Source organism: Daucus carota, chromosome 6 (genome assembly GCF_001625215.2).
Source record: "Daucus carota subsp. sativus chromosome 6, DH1 v3.0, whole genome shotgun sequence".
Classification (NCBI taxonomy): Eukaryota; Viridiplantae; Streptophyta; class Magnoliopsida; order Apiales; family Apiaceae; genus Daucus; species Daucus carota.
This window is the reverse complement of record NC_030386.2, coordinates 22,158,779-22,180,097: the sequence shown is the minus strand read 5'-3', so window position 1 is coordinate 22,180,097 and position 21,319 is coordinate 22,158,779. Positions and strand designations below refer to the sequence as shown.

The window sequence follows — 21,319 nt, the reverse complement described above, 5'->3', positions numbered from 1 at the left end:
TCACTTGGGCCATTGGGCCATAGTTAGAGATGACTCGAAAATGTTCACATTGGATGGAAATATGGCAATCAGGTGGAGAAAGACAAATCAAAAGTTCAATGTTTGTTTGCATGTTTGTTTTGCAAACATACTAAATGTTATTACTTGATAGTATGATATTTTTATGTGATATTTCCACTATGATTAGACTATTATTTATGTTTGAAACTAATATTAGAAGTAACATTCTCAAAATTATATAATTATATAGATATTTTTTTTTTGACAAAAAATCGCGTGAGTAATCGCGCTTCTCGAGCTGCCATTCAAAATTGGAGCTTGTGATTTTTTTTATTTTGCATGTTTCACAACACTGTAAGTGAGTACAAGGGCTTTTTAGTGTAATTGTAGGGGACATTTATGTAATTAAAAAGTTTTAATTCAAATAATTACAATATTGCCATTAATTTGTACTACCTATTTAGTTAAGTTACTTAAGTACGTATTTAGGAGTATTATTCCCTTTTTTAATATTTATCACTAAAATGTTAAACGGATGAAACTAAAGACCTATTTCGGAGTCATACTGAGATTAATAAAAAATATAAAATAAAATTTGATGTATGTAAACAAGACCCCTACAAATTTCTCTATCGAACAAAGTTTATCTTGCATCTGAAAACTTCTGTTCTCATATTTCATTATGCTAATTGCTAGCTAGCGCTACAGAACTTGGCCTATTGACACAGAAAACTGACCTCTAGCTTAGTTCAACTTCTGCAGCAACTAGCAAATATAATAATCTTTCCAGTTCTTCTATTAAGCTTAAACAGTACTCCCTCCGTCTCTGCAGGTTGTTTACGTTCATTGTTTGCACGTATTTTGAGCCTTCTATAAATTATAGTTTCATAACATTTTTTTAATGTGAATAATGATACTGAGTCGTTAGTTCAGAATTTTTTTCGTTAGCCTCTTTTTATAGTTATCGACTCAATTACCAAATATTTTTTGCAAAAAATATCTGTTATACACGAGTTTTAAAGAATGTTAATGACTATTTGTTTCAAAACATTACAATTTTAGGCAAAGTTGATAGATGTATGCCATATATCATTTGTTTCTAAAGACCTGTAGCATTAAGATAGATAATCCACTTCACTGTGAATACAGAAACTGCAAAACTTTTGGTCAAGAAATACCCTAAAATTTCTCATATTGCTTAAACATTTGGTAAAACATAAAAGAAATCGTCTTCTACAAAACACGAGATAAGAAAATTAATACAGAGGCTTATGAAGATAATAATGCTACTTCATCTCATATGGCGAAGAACATAAAGACTGCATTGTGTAAGAACAGTGGCTTGTTGTCACTCATTGTTTCCACCTGGATTGCAAATCTGGTTGCATATATCATGGCCACAATATAAGCAGCTACAACAACGGCTGATAATGATCTGCCCTTCAGCCATTGTTGTGTTTCTTTGAGTAGCTCGTCGTGTTTTCCAGGTACTACCCGTCTTGGCATATTGTCAGCTTCAGTCGAGGCTTCTTTATGCCATTGTTGCAAAACTAGGGAGGCTCCAAAAGTATTCCTGCAATTTGGCAAAATTGTAAGTACCATCAACAACCTGAAATACCAATTTCAATACATAGAGTGCCAAGACATATGCAAGAATTCAAATCTACTTACAGTCAATCATCGGCCATCGTTGTAGCTGCTCTTATTGTGCGACGATAACATTTGCATCCAGATTTACAATGCCAGGTGGAAACAATGACGATGGCAAACCACTGTTCTTCGACGATACAATCTTTTTAATCTCGCGATATCAGATGCACTAGCATTATTCTCTTCATTAACCTATCTATCAATATTCTTATCTGTACTTCATTCGTGTTATGCAGAAGAGGATTTTTTTTATATACTCTAAGAAATCTAAATTTTCTAGCGCAACAGGATAGTGGAGCGGATTATACGATCACGCATAATCCGCTCCACTATCTCTTCTGCATAGCAGAGAGAAGTGTTTGTTCCCCAGCTATGATTAGAGAGCTGTATAAGATGCAGGCGTTTATATGTACAATTTTTTGTGGGAAGAAGTTGCCTTGTAGTTTCCTGTGGCCTGCTATTGCTGTAAAAGCCACTCCATCTTCCAATATTTTACTTCTACTTTGTCATTGGATGCTCTCAAGAGTCAAGACCACGTTACATCTTTCAAGCATCATTTTCCATTATTAAACAAAAGCCAACTTCATTATTGAATTTTTCTTTATAGTTGTTTCATTGAAAATAGAAAGTAATAAGCACTATCCACTGAATACATATTTATCCATGGCCGTCTGGGAGAATTTTGGGGCCCTGTGCTATAATATGAATTAGGTCTCAAATAATAATAAAAAAATATGTATATTATAAAAATAAATAAATAATAAAAATATTATTTTTTTATAAAATTAAAACATGTCACTTAAAATAAGATAAATAATGTTATTAAATAATAGTAATTTTAATATTTTAAACAAAATTAATATGAATTTATATGAGATATATCTATATGTCATTGAAAAGAATGAAATTTATAGTACATATGAAAAAATATCATATGTAAAAAACATTATGAAAACATTTAATAAAAGAGAAATTATTATATAAAAAGTAAAGATACAACATAAAAGATTTAAAATGCAAATAGACATAATAAACTAATCTATTAGATTATGTAATTATTTATCTATAAATAAACAGAATTAAAATAAATATATAATTTTTAATTTTCAATTTCATTTTCGAAATTTAATTTTATTAAATAAAACATTGATTTCTAAATTTTGAGGCCCCTGTAGTTTTGGGGCCCTGTACCGTCGCGCACCTTGCACGCCTCAAAAACCGGCCCTGTATTTATCCCTGCTTTGTGGTTCTCAGTTTGAATCTAAATCATATAATGGGAAACTGAACTGAAACTAATTGATTGATCTATCGTTTACTAAAGATTTTTCTGATATATCAGAAGCTTTTAATCAAATTAGAGTGTAATTGATAAATTAGTAAAAACAAATATTTTTTTTCTAAATGCGAAGATAAATGTTACGTTGGGGGCGAAGGGCGGCAGACGGAGACATGCAACAGAGTGTAAATACTCCATTAATTTGGCATCTGATTCCAACAAGAAGAAAAGTAATGGTAAATATGGCAGACAGCAAGCATCTTTCTTGAAACAGCCATTCGAAATGGTACCACTGCAACAAGCACCTACCCTTGATAATTGGAGTACCTCATTTTATACTGCCACAATCAAACACTAACGAACCAAGTTTTAAACACTAACGAACCAAGTGACAAAAACTAAGATATAGAATAGTCTGTTCTGATGCCAACTGATACTTTATGAAAGTATAGGAAAAATAAGTGTTAATCCCAGAACTCCTGCACAAGAAATCCTTAAAAAAAACCTTGAATTTACTAGAGGTTTTCTGGAATTATAAAAAAGATAAATTCTTGAATTACAAAAAAAAGATAAAAAGAAAAGTTTTTAGAGTTTTAATTTATTTAAAAGTTATCATATATTCATATGTGACATTGTAACGGTGTTTATACAGGGATATAAAACTCTAAAACAAAAGAAAAGCAAATCTTAACTAAAATTATGCAGCTTCAAGCATTCGCATGCATCATATCTAATCTTCAATCTTTCGCTACTACGATGTTTTCCTGTTTTAACATGTTCATGTGGTCCTCATCAGCATGCTCATATAGTTACTCGAAATTTTTTATTAATATTCATTACGGACTCGATAATCACCTAAAACTCAGCTTCAATCATTTTGGTTACTGATCTGTAACATGGCAGATAGATTAATGCATGCCTGGATAGCCTGGTGACTGATGTAATTTCAAACCAAGAATCTCAACAACTTTTTTGGTCATTTTATGCATATTGATATTCTGACTTTAGTTCTGTTACCTACCCCATGACTAGATTGGAGGTATGGTTCACATCTACTTCCAAGTTCCAACTATTAGCCTGTCAACATTGAAATCTATCATGTCTCCAAGTCTAAACATTTTTGTAAGCTAATCCATTGCAAGGATTAGAAATGCCCTTGCGGATCACTACAGTTATAGTACAACTGCTAACAATAAACTGGAAGATTCGCTTCCGTAATCAGGAAGAACTCATCTGTGGGCTAAATTGCCTCTCAAAGTGTTCAGTAAGGACATAAAAATTCTGATTATTGTTTTGTAGAGAGTTTGCAAGAGGAAGAATCAGACAATCGCAATGGAACTCATACACTAATGCCTAGGTACTACAACTTCATAACATTAATTGTGTTTGGTTGGGGAGAATGGAATGGAATGGAATGTAATGAGTAAAAATACTTGAAACTAATAGAGATAGGAAGAAAGTTTTGAAATTTTTTTGAGAGAGTGCAAAATTGTTATGATGAGATTTGAGAAGAAATTGAGGATAGGAGAGAATGGAGCATTCCATCTCAAATTGGAGGTGTGATATCTAACACATGATGTAAGGAATGGAATGAAGGAAGAAATGAAATTTCTTAACAATTGTCAATAATATAGTTCATTTCTCATTCCATTCCTTCTGGAATCATTCACCCCAACCAAACACAACATAAGTACATTTTTGTAATAGTCACTGAATTATCGCGATTCTGAATTATGGATATTTTCACTTTTAAGCAGAACTGATGCCAAAATATCTGTATTTCAACTGGGGACCTCCCCTGCATGCCTGATACTCCCGTTCAACTCTTGAAATCTCCCTCAGCGACTTATTGTGAGGTTTAACATCGTCGAACTTGGTTTAAACTTGGAAGGCTAAATATTTTGAGTAATTGTTTGTTTCACAAATATAGTTTGCCTTGTGTCACTGACATTAAGGTAGACTGCATATTGACCACTCGAAATTGCGAAATCAAAGTAACATATAAGGTGCTCTTACGAATTTAAATGACATGATAGCAGCTCTGTGCCTAATAAACAAGATGGTTTTGAGCATAATTCCGTGGCATACTCAGTTATTTGCAAACAAGCCGAGTTTGAGCAGAGCCAATCTAGGATGTGTCCGTGTGGTCAGTGGCGGATACAGGATTTAGTATATGGTGTGTCACACATTTTATCGAACACCTTGCAGCCTCTACTTTTTTCAAAAAAAAAATTGTGATTTTTAAAAATTTAAAACTATGAGTATAATAGAAGAGAATTTTGGAGATAAATCATATCAAGAACCTGAAGTTTTAGAGTGAAAAATTAAATTGATGGAGAAGCTAGAACATTTGACTGAGAGACAGTGTTACGATTTAAGTACAAGATGTATACATAAGTACACATATAAATGTAAAAAAAAAAAATTAAAAATAATGGTAGGTCACTTGCCCCATATAAATGTAAAAAAAAAAAATTAAAAATAATGGTAGGTCACTTGCCCTACTTTTAACAATGGTACATCCGCCACCGGTGTGGTCATGGACTCATGGTTCTATTGTGCTCACAGAGTGCCGAACTAGGTATGTGCGATGTAGCATTTATAATCCTACGCAGCAATCTAATTTTCCCGTGATTTTGTTTGATGTGTGTATCAGATTCAGACCCATTTATGAATTTTCCACCAATAAAAAGATGTGTCATGTGCACACTGCAAACTTCATAACTTAATTCCAGGAAGTGTCTGTGTCACCAGTCAGGTAAGTAGTTGAAATTTGCAGCCATACTAATACGAGTATCTGTTTTTGATGACTCGACCAGCCACAGGGAGGAAGGAAATGCTCAGGCGAGAGATGTCTGAGATAAATATCAATATTTTTTTTTGTTTATTTTTCTCTCCTTGATACTCCCTCTATCCCTCTCATTTCTTTACCGTTACTGTACTATTTTGGGATGTCCTTCTCATTTCTATACGTTACTATAAATAGTAAGTTTTTCTCATCATTACACCCACTATCTCATATTTAACAATAAAAACTACTATTACACCCACTACTTTCTTCCACTATCTCAAATCTATTATTAAATATTGATAGGTCCCACCACTTTACCCACTTTTCATCCAACTTTACTCATTTTTCATACATTGTCTTGGTCTCCGTGTCCCCCTCCAATGTAAACAATTGAGGGGGACGGAGGGAGTATTATTTATTGAGGAACGGGGATTAGTGCTTATGCGGAACATAAATATAGGAATTTAAAAAATGAGAATATGTATGAATGATTTCAGTAAATATTAGAATATTAAAAATGATATTTAATATACGGATGTGTATTTCACCAGTCCCACATGTTACTGCTCCGATCTGTGTACAGGACAGAAAACAAAAAATATCAGAGATCAGACGGGCATGTCTCCAATCCAAATTCCATGTTCACCGCTTACCCGTTCCCTGCTCCCCAATTATAATAAAAATATAAAATTTGATATATATATATGTGTGTATCAATAAAATATTATTGAATAAAGTTTAAATGTGCTATTGTAATCTATAGTAATAAAAAATTTATAAATTATAATATCAGTTAGTTGTAAAAGTTAAATTTATATATTTACTATACAATAATCAATTAGTACTTAAACTCAATAAAACTAAAATTTACTTATTGTAAATTAATTGAAATGAATTATGCTGGAAAATATATTATATAACTTATAATTTTTTCGAAGAAATGAAAATTTTCCCGAATTCTTGCGAGGATCCGGGATCCCTATTCCTCATTTGGAGCGGAGATCAGGAATGAAAAAACTTGAATAAGAAATCGGAACGAGTTCGAGAATAAATATTGGCTCGGAATTTAGGACGAGATAGCACTCCACCATCCCGAAATGACCCGATTTTCATCCCTAATTCTATAAATATAGTAGAATTCCACGTGTTTTTTAGTTATTCATGGATTGAAGCTAAACAGTGCTGTGGACCAGTAACACAATATACATGACCGATCTTTCAACAAAACGGAAAGCAACAAACAACATGAGTTAACTTAAGACGCACATGAAACATGAATTGAGATAAGTCAAGAACATCGTCAAAACATAGAATTTTATATCGTCCACATTACAGGACTTACAATAGTACACACAATCAATCAAGTTCATCATATCCCAGCATTATAATACTGATCAATTTCCATAACTAAGAAGTTTTTTCTACTAATTCCCCAGTTGTTGAAAATGGGGTGTGCAAAATCAAGATTTTTACTATTTCTAGGGTTTATGCTGCTCACTCAGAACCAATTGGTGATCGGAAGATTTGTGGTTGAGAAAAACAGCTTCAGGGTGACTTCACCGGAGAGTTTAAAAGGGAGCCATGACAGTGCCATTGGCAATTTTGGTATTCCTCAGTATGGTGGAAGAATGGCTGGGACTGTTGTGTATCCTAAACAGAACAGAAAAGGCTGCAACAGTTTTGATGATTTTGGGATTTCTTTCAAGTCTAGACCTGGAGCTCTGCCCACTTTTGTTTTGGTTGATCGTGGAGGTACTTGCGTTATTCTTCGATTCTTGATTGATTTTACTTGATTTGCTATGTTACAAGTATATGATGTAATTAGGCCTTGTTTAGTTATTTTAAGGTTTTGGAAGAGTTGATAAGTAAATTTGATATGGTAGTGCTAGCGCATAGCACAATGAATTCCCGGGGTTCCATTTTATTTTAATCTTGATAATAAAATTTCGAGTGTGGGGGATTGTTAAACATGTATGAGCCAGTTAAGCTCGTTCAGGTTTTGGGAGAGTTGGTATAACATGCAACTTAATTTGAAAGTTGATTGGTTGATTTTTGAGGGTGTCAATTTTTGGTTGGCTATCTTGTTATTAATTTATCAATTTTATTTTATGGATGGACTAATGATCTTTTATCATATTTTTTTGTATGAATTGAATTGATTGATCTTCCATGCTACCTACGTTGTTATAGTTAACAGATTCCTTATATGTAATTGATACTTGAGACAGTACCTACCTGCCTACAATGGTTAGTTTTTTTTAGTTAGCAACTCTTAGCTGTCATCTGTTTATGACTAAGGTTTACTTTTTTACTTGAGCATTTGAAGTTCCTCAAGTAATCTTTTTTTGTGGCGCATTTTAGTCACTCCGTGTATGTTTTTACCACTAGCTTAATTATGGATGTATTATGTATGAGGACTGTTATATTGTATTAGTATCATCATTTGAGAGTTGTCTTAATTTTTATTTCAAGTTATTCAGGCTCTTTGTTTCACCTCGGGTACCCAGACATCCAGGCTTGAGTATAGACAAGTCTAACTTCATTTTGAGTCGAGAACATGTAAAATTATCAAAATAATTCTTGACTACAACATGTTATGTATAAATGTTAGACGTTTCCATCCGAGTCTTGAAAACTTAGTATGTGTTGTGAGCAAGCGGGATTCGTGGGGGATGGTAATAAATTGGTTCTACATTCTCTGTACGCAGATTGCTTTTTTGCTTTGAAAGTGTGGAATGTTCAGAATGCTGGTGCTTCTGCTGTTCTTGTAGCAGATAACGTTGAGGAGCCATTAATAACCATGGACACGCCTGAAGAGGATGTTCAATCTGCTAAATATATCCAGAACATAACTATACCTTCTGCCTTGCTTCACAAAACTTTCAGTGAGAAACTGAAGCAAGCACTTAGTAATGGAGAAATGTTGAATGTGAATCTTGATTGGAGAGAATCTGTACCTCATCCAGATGAACGTGTGGAGTACGAATTATGGACAAATAGCAATGATGAATGTGGCCTGAAATGTGATATATTGATGGACTTTGTAAAAGATTTTAAGGGTGCAGCACAGATTCTTGAGAAGGGTGGTTTTACTCAATTCACTCCTCATTATATAACTTGGTATTGTCCTACGGCATTCACTATAAGCAAACAATGCAAGTCTCAATGCATTAACCATGGTAGATATTGCGCTCCTGATCCGGAACAGGATTTCAGTTCAGGTTATGACGGAAAAGATGTGGTTATCGAAAACTTGAGACAACTGTGTGTGTTTAAAGTGGCAAACGAGACCCAAAAGCCATGGGTCTGGTGGGATTATGTCACCGATTTCCAAATCAGATGCCCTATGAAAGAGAAAAAGTATAACAAGGAATGTGCTGACAAAGTTATCAGATCTCTAGGTAGTTAATTGTTGGATTATCTCTTTCTAATCAGAATACCACACTGCATGTTTGTCACAGTAACAATTTTTTTGTTCTGTATAGGACTTGACTCAGAAAATATTGAGAAGTGTATGGGAGACCCAAATGCTGATTCTGACAATCCTGTTCTAAAAGAAGAGCAAGATGCTCAAGTATATGTCTCCGACTGAATTTTTTTTTTTTTAAGCACTACTGCGGTCAATGGTCTTTCCTTTTCAGTGTTCCTGTTTTATTAATGTGAATTGCCTATGTATGTAGATTGGTAAAGGGTCACGAGGGGATGTTACCATATTGCCAACCCTTGTCGTCAATAATCGTCAGTATAGAGGTAGGTTTGGTGAATTTGTATTGGAAATTAAGAGAACTGTAATTCCTGACAATTCTACTTCCAGGAAAGCTAGCAAAAGGTGCTGTCTTGAAGGCAATATGTTCTGGTTTTGAAGAAACTACTGAACCAGCTGTGTGTTTAAGTGGGGGTAGGCCTATATTTGGGTTTCACAACTATACTTCATAGTTAAACTTTTGAAGGATGAAAAACATGCTCATTCGTGCTTCTCTTTTCAGATGTAGAGACAAACGAGTGCTTGAATAACAATGGTGGATGCTGGCAAGATAAATCCGCCAACATCAGTGCCTGCAAGGTGCCTATCAGGCTATGCGGCATTCTTTTTTAGTTAAAAATGTTACTAATAGTTGCATATATGATCTCAGGATACATATCGTGGGAGAGTCTGTGAATGCCCCTTCACTGATGGTGTGCAGTTCAAAGGAGATGGTTACACGTTCTGTGCTGGTAAAAAATCATACGTTCATCTTTTCTTATTTGAAATAAGCTACCTTATTCACAAAGCATCAATTGCTAGAATGTAGTTACTGGATAGTAGCAATATATGTATATACTTGTTAAGCATGATGCATCTTTATTTATTCCAAAATTGACCTATTTACTTTGATATACAATCCATACAGATACTGTTTCTTACTTTTGTTTATTTACATTAATATCAGCATATAGTTGGGCTTAGCAGTGTATATGGTGTTTTACTGCTTATATTTGGGACTTTAATTGAAATTTGATCTTAGCATACATTAATATATGGTCACTTGTGCACATGTGGAGGTTTTAACAATAATGATGTGTCAAGTCTGAGTTTCAAGTGTCTGACATGATACTCAAGGGGAATCAGAGATCCAGGTAGCATAGCCGTTGCTTGGATTTATAAATACTTATGGGACTTCGGAATGAGATAGTATGACTATACATCATTATATTTTCACCTGTGGATTTAAGGTTTTGGATATTGTTGCATAAAATTTCAAAAACTAATGTTAGCAAGTGTCCTTTGTGCGCATAAGAAAGATTTCTGAAGCTGGATCCAGTCCACCATTGTTTAGAATAGTCTTAAGCATGTATACTTTCTGTTATATATATAGGCACTTAGCGAACTTATTCCTTTAAATCTACCCTTATACTTTTCCTATTTTCTGATCTCACAAGTTGTAATAAAAAGAAATTTGTATCTGCATAGTTTCATCTTTTTCTAGTAATGAACTAGACTTTAATTAAAAGTTTTTTTGCTTTATTTAGCAAGTGGACCAGGCCGCTGCAAGGTGAATAATGGAGGCTGTTGGCATGAAACCCGTGATGGGCACACATTTTCTGCTTGTCTGGTTAGTGCATATATATGTGGCCTTTGATGTTTAGTTACCCACAGGAACTGGTAGCCATAACATTCTTCTTATGACGAACACAGGATGATGGGGACACCAAGTGTGTGTGTCCTCCTGGATTTAAAGGTGATGGTGTGAAAAGTTGTGAAGGTTAGAGACTCACTTTGTGCAGCTTTTTTATCGACTACTTAGATATTATAAACCAGAGTAAATATACTAGTTGTAGAAAATGGATATTAGATTTGCTACACACAAACATACCACTCACTACCAATGAAACATATCATCTCTCCATGGACAAATGTGAGATGCTTATGAGAGTGAATTTCGGATATACTTAGGAAAATTAAAGGAGCCTCGAACACTGCATATAAATATTTTACTACTCTTGTTGTTTTGTTAAATATTATATATGATCTAATAAAGCTCCCCTCCCAACACCTTTAGATCTTAGGAGAGCTAATAACCTGACATGGTATGTGACCTCAGTAAGGATGAATATTATCCTACTATATGAGCTCCTAGTGATCCACTCTTAAGCCATTCACTTCACTCCTTAAAGTTTTAACCTTTTGGGAGAGCTTTAGCATACTAATATTTATTGTTAAATCTACACAGATATTGATGAATGCGATGAGAAAAAAGTGTGCCAATGCCCCGAATGCAGCTGTAAGGATACATGGGGAGGCTACGAATGCACATGTTCTGAAGACCTTCTGTACATCAGAGAGCATGATACCTGCATAAGTGAGTTAATGAGCCTACCTTATCCTGTTATTGTGTTAATAAACCTGAGGATACGGTTACCTAGTTTGTTTGGGTGATTCTTCTGCAGGTAAAACGACGGCCCAAGTAAAATCTGCATGGGCAGCTATTTGGTTCATTTTGATTGGTCTGGCAATCGCTGGCGGTGGGGCATATATGGTGTACAAATATAGATTGAGGGTATGTTTAGTGCATGGTATTTTTTTTGTTAATGTTAACTCAGCGTTTTCATTATTTGTAAATATTAATTACAGAGTTTTAGATACTCACATATATGACTTCACTAAGGCTTTAATCCTCGACTTCTTTTAACCAAAAAAAAAAAGGGGAATCCACTAGACTAAAATGCTAATGATGATTTTGTAGTGTAGATCAGACAAGCTTCTGCTGTTCATTTCCTTTTTTCAAACTAATAGATAATATCCCAAGTGCAAGGGCCAACTCTCATTTCCAATCTTTACCTTGTAATCGTTTTCGAAAAATAGCTTATAACTTGTATTAACATTTAATGATGGGACTACCACACATGTTATGTTTATCTAGTAATCTGAGAAATCCTATCATATCTATTCTCACAATTATTTTCTGGACTTTAAATATTTAGTCGTACATGGACTCGGAGATCAGAGCTATCATGTCACAATACATGCCTCTAGACAGCCAAAGTGAAGTTCCAGATCATCAAAGTGAGGATCGGGCATGATTGAAGTATAAGGGTTCAGACCATATTTATTCTCAAAGCTTTAGGTTAAGCAAAAAATCAGAACGTACCGATAAGCATTGAGATTATAGTCTATTGATGTAGCATATCCTGGACAAGAGCGAAGACAAAGCCAGAAAACGGTTCATATATATATTCTGAATATAAATGGTGAACTGAATATTGAGGGGCACTGACAATGCAATCGGCCAAGCTTATGATACTATGTACTGCAGTTTCATCTGTCGTAAATTTGTTGTACTGTATTACTACACTTTGTGCTGCATCATTAGACCACAAGTGTTTAGTTACATATGAGCTATTTTTCGCATTCCTGTAATGCTAGGATAGGCTAACTTTTTGACTTGCTCTGTCAAGCAATGTTTGTATCAGTATATAGTTTGATAATAAATCTTTAATCATTTCCTTTGTCGATTTCTGCTGCGTCTTTACAAATTCACTACTACAAATAATCTGAACTTTATTATTTGTTGCTTGTTTGTGATTGACATGCCTGTGGGCGCTTACCTAATGTGGTATCGTAACATAAAGTAGAAACCTTTGTTCATATAGCTGAAAAGCTGATAATACAAATGTTTGGAACACAAATAATTAGCTTGTACAAGATCTGTTGGGCAGTATTCAGCCGCCAATCAATAAGGCAAATGAAATGTTGAATCTGTTATTAGCGACAGAGTGATGGCAGCAGGAGTCCTCGGAGATGCATCTAGTTTAAAGAAAACTCTTCCCTTGTCAAAGAATGGTTTATAGGCTATGTAATACTACATCTGTGAAACTGTGATTTAGCACAATCAAGTTTGTTCCAAGATTGAGATTGTCATCTTCCTGGCATGGTGACGTTCATGTCTAAGCCAAGGTCCATCCCGTTGTAAGCAATAGGAGCATACATCCATAGATCGTTAGAGCTTAAAAGCTGCAAATAAATGCGCATACAGAAACATGAGACGTGATCTTAACATATACACATCAGAGAGTAACTGAATTGCATGTAGTTTAATCTCTTTCTTACCTTAATTTGGAGTTGCAAGAACTTAACATACTGCACAGCCTCTTCGAGCATTGTGCTAATGTCAACCTGTCATGTGAAACACAGAACTAAATCTAAGGTTTAAACTCTAATGAACTTTGTTTTAGTATTCTCAGTTAACAGCTAGTTCCTACCTTCGTTCCATTGGGCACAAGGTTCTGTAACGTCCTTAGTCGTTCATTTATTCTTTCTCTTCGTTTCTGCAACAGAAGTGTACAAAGGATCAGTTAATCAATTGCAGAAATCATGCAGCATTGATGGAGGCACATATGTGTGACAATATATTCTACTTACCCTTGCATAGATACTTTGCGGATCATTAGCTATGCCTCCTTTGGTTCGTGTTTTTTTGCCATTTGTGCCATCTAGTGCATCCTCTGAATTACTTGAAGCCAGCGACAGTCCTCCAATTACAGCATTAGGTTCATTCTCACCGTCTGAGCTGTAGCTGCTCAAGCTTTGTCTAGCAGCCTCACCCTTTATATCTTTGTCCTTAATTTTGTTACTCAAGTCAAGCTTCTGGTTCTTCCTCGGCTTCACAGATCTTTTGTTCTTCTGAACCTACATTATTATAACATCAATGAGAAGAAGGTAATTACTAATTACAAATCAAATAATGCAACTAAATTTCAACCAGACTTACTGTATCTCCCGTGTTGCAACATCTTTTCTTAGACTTCTGCACCGGATGCTTAAACTCAATTTCTTTGCGTGGCTCTGGTGGAGCTTCCTCCATAATGCAACTATCCTTGATCATGTCTCGGCTCAAAAAGCCGTTACTCTCCAGAACATCACCAGCTTCCTTGATGCAGTAATCCGATGACATGGAATCAGTATTTGCCACCAGCATTTGATTCCAATCACCGGCTGTACAATAGCTATCATAATTACTACAGATACTAGCATTAATCGAATCTATATCAACTGCATTGGCACCCTTTAAGTCATGGTCAGGCCAAATAAGGCCTGAGCCTGCATGAAAATCACCAGAAACAGAAGAGTCATTGAACAATTGTGCCATGAACTGAGACTCTTCATTAGAGTACATAGCATTAAAAGAACTCCATTCATTTTCGAAAATGGCTCCTCCAGACTCCATTTAAATCAAAAAAAAAAAATACAAATAAGATTGAACTTTAGATGAATAAAGAGAGTTCTTTTCAAGTCTCAAGCTTACTGATTATAATGTTAACAGAACATGACACATATTTATAGAAGAATGTTGCATTGGTTAAAATATATCAAGGGTCCTAACTGTGTACAGATATAATATGGGACCTGCAGTACAACTCAGAGGAATTGAGCTGAAGAAAATCTCAAAGATTGTGAACATAAACAATGCAATAATTTTATCAGAAACTAAACGATAAGCTTATAAATTTTAATAAGTGAGAATAAGATCAAAAAAGGTCGGCTTTATAATAATGATTGGAACTGAAGGATCTGAGTACTGACAAAATGAAAGAACGTACCAAACAGGACAATATATATACCGAAATAAATCTATGTTCTCTCTGATCTCGACCTAACATATATTCCATAAACCTTTAACCTTAAAAGTGGTATTTTGTATATATTTATTTCCGGTGTTTTAAAAGCCGGCGACTAATCACGATTACTTGGACGATTTTAGTCTCCATTAAGTGTTAATCGAATTTAAATTATTTTTTGATAAAATCGATCAAAATTTAGTCAAAAATTTGTATAATAGGTCAAAAAATGGTCAATTATAAAATTTTAAAATATAATAGAAAATTTAATATTTAATTTTGATATAAATGAGATATAAAAATGTAGTTACTCCTTCTAAGCGGAGTTATTGTCCGTTTTCGACCACCATACTCGTACCACCTCAATCAACCCCTGCCTCACTTTCTTAGAAATTGGTTTCACATTCAACGCTCGTCTGAGAACATCATTAGGTATGTAATCTACCATTATGCGGCCACAAATTCAATATAACACAAGCATTTTACGATCTTTCACCTACTCTATTCAACGTTTCTTATTGGCAAACACTCGGAATCGCATAATAATATAGGTCTGACTATTACTCTATAAAATTTATCCTTTAACTTCGAAGGTACCATTTTATCACACAACACTCTTGTGAGTTGTGACAGCCCTCTAATTAAGTCTTTCAGTCTTAATACAATACTTAACATTCTTAATAATATCTCCGTTATTCTATATTAGAGATCTCAGGTATTTTAAACTATCAGTTTGTGAAACTTTATCATATGCAATATTGACTACTATATCGATCTCATTACACCCCCATTGAAATTAACATGAAGATACAGTCTTTGAATTATTTAAACAAAAACCTTTGTTTCTAACCTATATGTTCTAATTCTACATTAGCCGCCTTCCTAAACTCCGTCATTAACACAATATCATCAACAAAAAAACATGCAATATGAAATTGATCTTGAATTTTATGAGTAATCATATTCGAAATAACGATATAGAGTAACAAACTTAATATCGACTATTGATGCTCTCCTACTTCGATTGAAATATATTAAATATCGACAACCGGTGTCCGAAGAGTCGAAGACATGTCCCTACTTAATCCTACACTCAGGAACTCGTTTCCATAATTTCATTGGTTAAGTAGTTTCCATCACCAAGACTGTTTGCAATTATGTACTTTGCCGAATGTAACCCTCAAAGTTCTCCTCGTCACAATTCTAATTAAATTAAATGAGTCATGTTATCTCAAATTTACTCTGCATCAAATTCATCATCTTCCTGCCCTTTCAATAAATATAGAAGTATGTATAATTTTAAAATTATTAAATTAATTCTGATTAATAATTAATTTATTATTATGATTAATCTCTGAGTATCCGAATTATTCTTGGACAATCCTACCCCGATTAAAAATCTGATTTCAGTTTTTTGTCTGATTTCGGCTTTCTAGGCTGATTTTGTTAGTAACAACTTCAGTGTGTATATATAGAATAATTAACCATATTCTCTTCGTTTCATTTTAGTTATTTATTTTTAGCCTTTTCCGATTGAATTAATGAAGTGTCTTTCTCTGATTCTGCTATTTCGAGTGGAATGCCTGTATATTCTATTTTACTTCTACTTGATATATATTGCAACTCTCAGCACCATATACTCTTAAAAAATCAATTAAAAGTTCGTTTATTATAAATCCTAAGAGCATCTCCAACGACGTTGGTTATAATCGTTGGCTAAATTGGATCTGTAAGACATTATGTAAAATTTGCTGAACCTGTAAGACATTTTGCTTCAATGGTACTGGCTATATTGATTGGCTATAATTTAAAAATAGTATGTTATTAATATTTTAAATTGTTAAAATAGAATATATCAGTTCAATATGGTAATAAATGATGTACAATCTTCCTACAGATTTTCTTACAGACCTATAGAGGTTCGACAAATTTAGCCATCCATAGGAGGTTGGCTAAATTTATAGACAACAGGTGAGCATGGTTGGAGTTGAGTTTTTGGAGCTGTTTGCTAAATTTTTTTATTTTAGGTATGCCAACTCACCTTTTAGCCAAAGGCTTTAGATGGTTGGAGATGCTCTAACCCCGGATTGTTCATATTTCTGGTTTTATATATCACTTTATCTCTATGACTCTATTATTGTCGAATAATCACATTCACCATTCTTTATACGAACGCGCGTAAATGAGCAACGGAAGTGACAAGTTGACAACCAAGGAGGATGAGTTCAGGGGGCATATTGTAATATCATGGGCACAGTGACTAATTAAGCGCATGCATGTATACATATGAAACAATAGTATATAAATAAATATAAGTACGTGTCACGTATTATAAGTTGACAATTTTACCACATTCATCAAATCTTGTTTTTGAAAGATATGATTCTGGGTTTTAAAGTGATACAATCTTTACTTATCATCTTACGATCTAATAACAAAAATTTCCCATGCTATCTAAAATCATGCATGATGCCTTTCATCCAACCAATGTACAGCTGCTGCTTGGTAATTACTCTATAAGACAAGAAGTCCATGCATGAGCATGAGGCATATAGTAATATATAAATGTTCGATATTTCAACACGTCAGGGAAGAATATTAGTGAAGGTCACGTTCATGCTACCAAACACTTAAACATAAGAGAATTTTGCATTATAAACTTTTAGGGTTTACTCGAGTTCTTCCTAATTATATGACTGGAACGCCATATCCGTTGCTGTGATTCAACTATTCAAAAATTTAGGTCACCTCTAAATTTCTATAATTGAGTTTTGATCAGGATTGTTATTTACATGTCACATAATACAGATGTTAATATTAAACAAACTAATATTTAATTATTATTAACTATTTATGTTATATTTATTAAATTAATCAATTGAAATATAAATTAAATAAACATAAAATTATATACCTAACTAGCAACAAAGAAATTCATTTCATCAATTAATTTACAATATATCATTGACACGTGCTAATTTTCTGAACTAGTGTATTCTTACACCAAATGCTTAATCAATTCATATCTAAATATAATACGAGTCTCTTTATTTTTTTTTATGTAATGCTAGAAAATTAGAAAACCCAAATTAATTATCCAAATTCTATTTTAAAAAGTAAATATAATTAATTATTACTTACATACGTCAAACATAATTATTTAAAGTTGGTGTATATTTATATTCATTTACCACCTTTCATATATTTGAACTTATATTCATATTTATTTAGGATTCGTGTGCATATTGTGTATCATCATTCAATGTACCTCGTGTGTATCACTATGTCGTGTATTTTTCTTGTCATATCTTCTTGTTGCACTAAATAATTTTCTTGTCGTTATAGTGAAATATATATATTACAATATACTTTAATTTTAGACCATCTCTTATCAACAAAAGATTAATTTTAAATTTTGTAAGGTTTTGTGTTGTATCATATATGATGCCATTAAATTAACTCTTTTTTATGATCAGTTTTTATCTTATTTTGCTCTAATAAATACGCTTCTGAGTATATAAAGGAAGTTCCATTACACATACGTGTAACATTTTTATAATTTTATAAAACATCAAAGATGGGAGATAGAATAAACCAAGTGACAGGGAGAAAAAAAATAACATGTGCGAATCAACTAGCTCTTACATTCCGGCGATGTTCCCGGGGGCACAATATATCCCACACCATTATTATGTCTGAAACTTGGCAAGAAGCTTCTTCGCCTTCATTTCTTTCTCAGCCGGCCAGCTCTTTTCTCCGCGCCGGCCATTGCACGATACCAAACATTTTAGAATAAGCTTTAGCATATACACCATCTGTATCTTTTTTTATTTTTAGCCACACTCTTTTTCTCTTGATACTGATATGTATGTTCACTTTCTTCTTTTTTTTCAATTTCTTGCATGCAGCTAAATGCATTTTCACTTCAATTTCGAATTTGGACTAGTATCATTTTTTTCTTGCATATTGTTACATGCTATGCTAGTATTTTACATCTCAAGTTTGATTATCTTGTGAGTGACAATACACTGAAGATATGTACATTCATTGTAGTTTCTGGTTTTTCTTTTTGAGGTTTTCTTCTGCAGTGTACTTACCTGATCCTTCTATTGGTAAAAATTACGATTAAAATTAATTTGCAACAATAAACATAAAACCTAACTCCATTAAAACTTATAGTTGTTAATATCCAAGTAAAATTGACTTCGGGAAGCTAAAATATAGAGGCCGTTTGGGTAAATTTAGAATAAGTGTTTCTTGTTTAGAGTAAAGAAGTGAAATAGAAGTTAAAAAACAAGTTAAAACTTATAAATGAATAAACTGTTTGGAAAAGAAGCAAGTCATGAAACAAAAGTTATTGGGGCCGTTTGGGTAAACTTAAAAAAAGTGCTTCTTGTTTAAAATAAAGAAATGAACTAGAAATGAAAAAGAAATTAAGATTTATAGGTGATTAAACTGTTTGGGAAAGAAGTAGAATTCCTCAAACAAAAACTATTTGTTCTCAGATTTTTATAAGTGTTTCTAGCTTTTTACAAAAACATATCAATAAAAGTAGGAGTCGGTTTCTTGTCGGAAAAAGCTAGAAGTTGTCTAAACCAAACAGACACATTATTCTCAACTTTCCATAAATACTTATTGATTTTTTACACACAATACGGATAAATGTTTCGAACTTATAAACCTAGAAATCGGGTTTTAAACCGGGCCAAACTTCCCCGTAATAGCCTGCCAAGAGAAATAATCGATATCTCTCTTACAGCAACGACAAAAAATGTGCAGAGTTCCGATTGCACTCTCAAATAACTTGCTCTTTATGATAAAAACTGGGAAGGCCAGGGGGGTATTTACCGATCGAGTATCATCATTAACAACAAAACACCTAAAAACTTCCAAAATTACTTCATCATCTACAGAAAAATACTATCTTATAAAAATATAGAGTTTAATATTGGTAAGGATTCCCGAATATGATTTAAAAAATTAAACGCTTTTGCAATTAATACTATAATACTGTGAATAAGGCATACGCCATACACCATTAGTCAAAACAGAATGTTTTGCAGCCAGACGAAAATTTTATCATCAGAAAGCTTGCTCGTGGTTCGTGTGTGTCAATAATTAATACAGAATGTCTGAGGCCCAACTAAAATAACTATCTTAGTCTATTAAATTCTGCTGATGATTATGCATATAGAAAATACCACTGACATAAATTTATAAGGTTTAGGTACGCATATCAGCGCATGCACATATTATAAATTGTTTTAATATTCGGCTGTACTATATAATTAGTTTGTCTTTCTAATTTGACTGGTTTCCATTAGTATAATTACGGTTCTAAAACATTAAGCTAATTAGTACTTTTATCCAGAAATATATATATTGTATTTCTTTTTTTTGAAAAAAATATATATTGTATTTCTATTAATTAAGTAGAAGTTTGTGATCATAAAATATTGATATCTAGCTAGCATATGTAATATTTTTTCTTTTGATTTTGAATTTTGTTACAGAGGTGTCTAGTACTTTATTCACCGTGTCATATATAATTTATTACAGATTTAGCCCTGATGTCTTCTCTTCTGTTTGATGTTACACACAGTTTGGTACGAAGATTACTATATTACTCTTGGAAAAACATCAGTACTATGTTATAAGATGATAATATAGTGCTAGGTGTACAAAAAATTTGTATATAATAACATGATAATTGATTTAATATATTTTAGTTGGAATTAATGATATGAATACATTGGGTTCATTCCAACTAAAACTCACCACATATCTACAAAATATTTTACAATTCGGTATATCAAGCATTTTCCTTGTTCCAATATATGAACTCGGCAAGGCGTGCAGACCACTAGGGGCGTCAAGCCCGCACATGCAGCTTCCTTTCATCTGCTCATTTTTGCCTTTTGAGGGAGAATGTTGTTGGTCGTCAAAATGCTGCCTCTCCCTGTTAATGGATTTTATACACTTGTTTTATGTCTTATTCAATTTTATATTTCATAATATTTTTAAAATAGTTAATTTTTATAATACAAGAATCTCATATCCACTATATTTTTATTAATCTATTAATTAAATATTAATATGTCCCACTAATTTAATCATTTTTCATTCTCCTTCCGATTACTTTTATTACATTATACTTCTTATATCCCATGTAAATGTTTACGTTCACTGTTTGCACGCATTATGAGTTTTCTATAAAGTATAGTTTCATAATATATTTTTGAATAAAGGTTTAAATGTCAAACTTTTATCCGAAAAAAAATTAAAAAAATATTATGTAACTATCTTTTATAAGAGTCTCAAAGTACGTGCTAGAAAGTAAGAACAATTGTGGGATTGAAGGAGTACACTTTTCTTGTCTCCCGGTCGAATCCATACCTATACATCTTAGTAACGGAGAGAGGATTACACAAATATCATATAAATTATTTAATCTCAAATTTAATATATAATTATTGTGAAAAAATAATAATTATATGTAACAAAGT

At 33.1% G+C, this 21,319-nt stretch overlaps 2 protein-coding genes and 1 long non-coding RNA gene across 3 annotated transcripts; 1 reads left to right on the top strand and 2 right to left on the bottom strand.

Annotated features, from left to right (window-relative positions):
- Positions 1-1,161: 1,161 nt before the first annotated feature.
- Positions 1,162-2,111, bottom strand: LOC108226494 (uncharacterized). Its single transcript, XR_001807671.2, has 2 exons — positions 1,672-2,111; positions 1,162-1,573 (listed from the first exon to the last, which is right to left on the bottom strand). It is a non-coding gene; the product is annotated as an uncharacterized LOC108226494 (long non-coding RNA).
- Positions 2,112-6,951: 4,840 nt separating this feature from the next.
- On the top strand, positions 6,952-12,710 carry LOC108228189 (vacuolar-sorting receptor 3). The gene is made up of 12 exons (XM_017403711.2): positions 6,952-7,469; positions 8,426-9,118; positions 9,203-9,291; positions 9,398-9,467; positions 9,532-9,615; positions 9,704-9,780; positions 9,851-9,932; positions 10,728-10,810; positions 10,894-10,960; positions 11,429-11,557; positions 11,646-11,755; positions 12,180-12,710. The coding sequence occupies exons 1-12, from the start codon at positions 7,163-7,165 to the stop codon at positions 12,276-12,278; spliced, it is 1,890 nt and encodes a 629-aa protein (XP_017259200.2). The 5' UTR covers positions 6,952-7,162; the 3' UTR covers positions 12,279-12,710.
- Positions 12,711-12,817: 107 nt separating this feature from the next.
- Positions 12,818-14,477, bottom strand: LOC108226071 (transcription factor bHLH84). Its single transcript, XM_017401026.2, has 5 exons — positions 13,967-14,477; positions 13,618-13,884; positions 13,458-13,523; positions 13,306-13,371; positions 12,818-13,209 (listed from the first exon to the last, which is right to left on the bottom strand). Exons 1-5 carry the CDS (start codon positions 14,420-14,422, stop codon positions 13,114-13,116), a joined length of 951 nt encoding a protein of 316 aa, XP_017256515.1. The 5' UTR covers positions 14,423-14,477; the 3' UTR covers positions 12,818-13,113.
- Between the last annotated feature and the right edge of the window lie 6,842 nt (positions 14,478-21,319).

Bases quoted from the DNA above. Each gene is read 5' to 3' on its own strand.
- LOC108228189 (XM_017403711.2), top strand. From the start codon at position 7,163: ATGGGGTGTGCAAAATCAAGATTTTTACTATTTCTAGGGTTTATGCTG. The intron at 9,468-9,531 runs GTAGGTTTGGTG...TTCTACTTCCAG, and splicing joins CAATAATCGTCAGTATAGAG to GAAAGCTAGCAAAAGGTGCT. The intron at 10,811-10,893 runs GTTAGTGCATAT...TGACGAACACAG, and splicing joins ACACATTTTCTGCTTGTCTG to GATGATGGGGACACCAAGTG.
- LOC108226071 (XM_017401026.2), bottom strand. From the start codon at position 14,422: ATGGAGTCTGGAGGAGCCATTTTCGAAAATGAATGGAGTTCTTTTAAT. The intron at 13,885-13,966 runs GTAAGTCTGGTT...ATAATAATGTAG, and splicing joins GTTGCAACACGGGAGATACA to GTTCAGAAGAACAAAAGATC. The intron at 13,210-13,305 runs GTAAGAAAGAGA...ATTTATTTGCAG, and splicing joins TCTTGCAACTCCAAATTAAG to CTTTTAAGCTCTAACGATCT.